The sequence below is a fragment of the Brachyhypopomus gauderio genome, chromosome 2 (genome assembly GCF_052324685.1).
Source record: "Brachyhypopomus gauderio isolate BG-103 chromosome 2, BGAUD_0.2, whole genome shotgun sequence".
NCBI lineage: Eukaryota > Metazoa > Chordata > Actinopteri > Gymnotiformes > Hypopomidae > Brachyhypopomus > Brachyhypopomus gauderio.
Genome location: NC_135212.1, coordinates 7,747,278 through 7,749,777, shown reverse-complemented (window position 1 = coordinate 7,749,777; position 2,500 = coordinate 7,747,278). Strand labels below are relative to the sequence as shown.

The 2,500-nt window shown below is 53.3% G+C and overlaps 1 protein-coding gene across 1 annotated transcript in view; it reads right to left on the bottom strand.

Annotated features, from left to right (window-relative positions):
- kcng4a (potassium voltage-gated channel, subfamily G, member 4a) overlaps positions 1–2,500 on the bottom strand; it is a 23,776-nt gene that overhangs the window by 20,088 nt on the left and 1,188 nt on the right. The window contains exon 2 of the mRNA XM_076985557.1: positions 1,224–2,186. Coding sequence (XP_076841672.1) covers positions 1,224–1,973 — 750 coding nt within the window. The 5' untranslated portion in view covers positions 1,974–2,186. The remainder of the gene's footprint in view (positions 1–1,223; positions 2,187–2,500) is intronic.

Sequence of the window (2,500 nt, the reverse complement as noted above, 5' to 3'; positions counted from 1 at the left end):
ATTCACACACACAAGCACACACACGCACACACGGACACACACACACACACACACATCCACACACGAGCACACACGCACATGCATCAACATACGAGTTCACACACACATGCAGAAACACACACATGCATGCACACGAGGTGTGGAATGACGACTTCTAGTGTGAACCAGGCTATACAGCTACTGCACAGCCGAGCCATGACTTCACATTTGTGCATGTGTGTGTTTGTGTGTGGTGTGTGCGTGTGAGTGTGTGTGTTTGTGTGTGTGTGGTGTGTGTGTGTGTATATGTGTGTGTGGTGTGTGTGTATATATGTGTGTGTGTGTGTGTGGGTGTGTGTATATGTGTGTGTGTGTGTGTGTATATATATGTGTGTGTGTGTGTGTGTGTGTGGTGTGTGTGTGTGTATATATGCGTGTATGTGTGTGTGTATATATGCGTGTATGTGTGTGTGTATATATGCGTGTATGTGTGTGTGTGTGTGTGTGTATGTGTTTGTGTGTGGTGTGTGCATGTGAGTGTGTTTGTGTGGTGTGTGTGTGTATATATGCGTGTGTGTGTGTATGTGTGTGTGTATATATGCGTGTATGTGTGTGTGTGTATATATGCATGTATGTGTGTGTGTGTGTGTGTGTATATGCGTGTATGTGTGTGTGTGTGTATATATGCGTGTATGTGTGTGTGTGTATATATGCGTGTATGTGTGTGTGTGTATATATGCGTGTATGTGTGTGTGTGTGTGTGTGTGTGTGTGTGTGTGTGTGTGTGTGTGTTAGCACCAGTCCTGAAAGACTGCAGGATAATTTAGCAGCACACACCCAGCTCCCCCCTCCTGTTCTGCTGTTGGCGGTTCAGAAGGCCTCAGAGGAGGAGCCTCATTATGTGTGTGTGTGTTTGCTGACTGTGTGGAAGGCGTGCTGGGCCCCGTCATTACTCTCTGGGTATTTACTGACGTACGGCAGCACCAGCAGACCTGCCATCATCACTCTCCCTCACTCTCTGTGTACGGCAACTTTCACCATGAATGAACTCAACTGCTGAAGGCACACCACATCCCAGGGAAATCATAACTCTAGAAATCAGCACACACACACACATACACACAAACACACACACACACTCAGAAAACATCACCGCAGTTCACACTCACTCGCTCCAGGACCAACCAAAACCCGAACGGCCCGGACGCGAGCTGCGTCCGCAGCCTGGTTCTGACCCAACTCACCCGGTTCTCCTCCTCCCTCAGATCTGGCATGGTGCTGATACACAGGCTGATCACCGTCACCGCCACCATCAGCACGGACATGCAGGCGAAAATCTTCCCCGGGAGGCCCGACTGCGGGTTCTCCACCATGTCCCTGAGCCGGTTCATGACCCTGCGGTAGCGCGTCTCCTCCAGCAGGGGGCGCAGCTGCATAGCGCGGCTCCGGCGCTCCTGCTCTCTGCGCTCCAGCTCCGCCACCTCCTCCAGGCGCGTGTACATCTTGCGCTTGCAGCAGCGCTCCAGGTGTGCGGCCTCCACGCCCCAGTAGGCCAGCTCCTCGTGCAGGGACAGCACGCACGTCTCCCGCAGCAGACGCAGTTTCCCCGCCGCCAGGAAGTTCAGGATCACGCGGAAGGAACTGGGGCTGCGATCGAAGAAGAACTCCCGACGGGCCTCGTCGTAGTCGTCGCACAGGCCCGCGATCTCCTCGGGGCTGCTGCCGGGTCGGAGCCGGCCCAGCCGGGTCAGGGGGAACTGCTCCAGCGTGCTCCAGGGGAGCGTGTAGCGGTTGCCGCCCACGTTGATGAGCGCCTGCAGGGCGTGGTCCACCGACAGCAGGTCCTCGGGCCGGCGCAGGAGGCGCGCGCGCTGGTAGTACACGCCCTTGGCCGTCTCCGTCTCCGGGATCTCCGTGAAGATCCGGTCCAGGCTGCTGTCGTCGCTGACGGACAGGTTGCTGAAGTCGTGGTTGGCGTTACTGATGATGGGCATGATGGCATCGGGGGAGGGGCGCGAAGGTCGAAGTGAGGTTACACCTGCGTCGGGCCACGCGTTAGCTCCGCCCCTGGCCACGCGTTAGCTCCGCCCCTGGCCACGCATTAGCTCCGCCCCTGAGCGCTGGGAATCGCGGTGGTCATCCCAAGCACAGAACTGTCGATCCCAGTACAACGTTCATGGAATCACCATGTACGTGTCGTTTAAGCTCTGCGGGAGACGGAACAAGTGATGCACATTACAGATGATGCACAGTTTAAAGTGTATTTAGACATTTGTAACTCAAATTAATCTGCAAAATCTGTTACAGCAGTCTGGTACTCACACAGTTAATCAGAGGATGATCTGAACAATGAATAGTTTCATTACATCCTTTATGCATCAGCCAATGTAATGGGAAAATCACGGTTTGGGGACTTAATAATATATGTTTTAAGTTTCAGCAATATTGAATGTAATTTAACTTGAGGACAGCTAAACATGAAAATAAGAACTCGGAGGGTAATTTTGTGCACTGGGAAAAA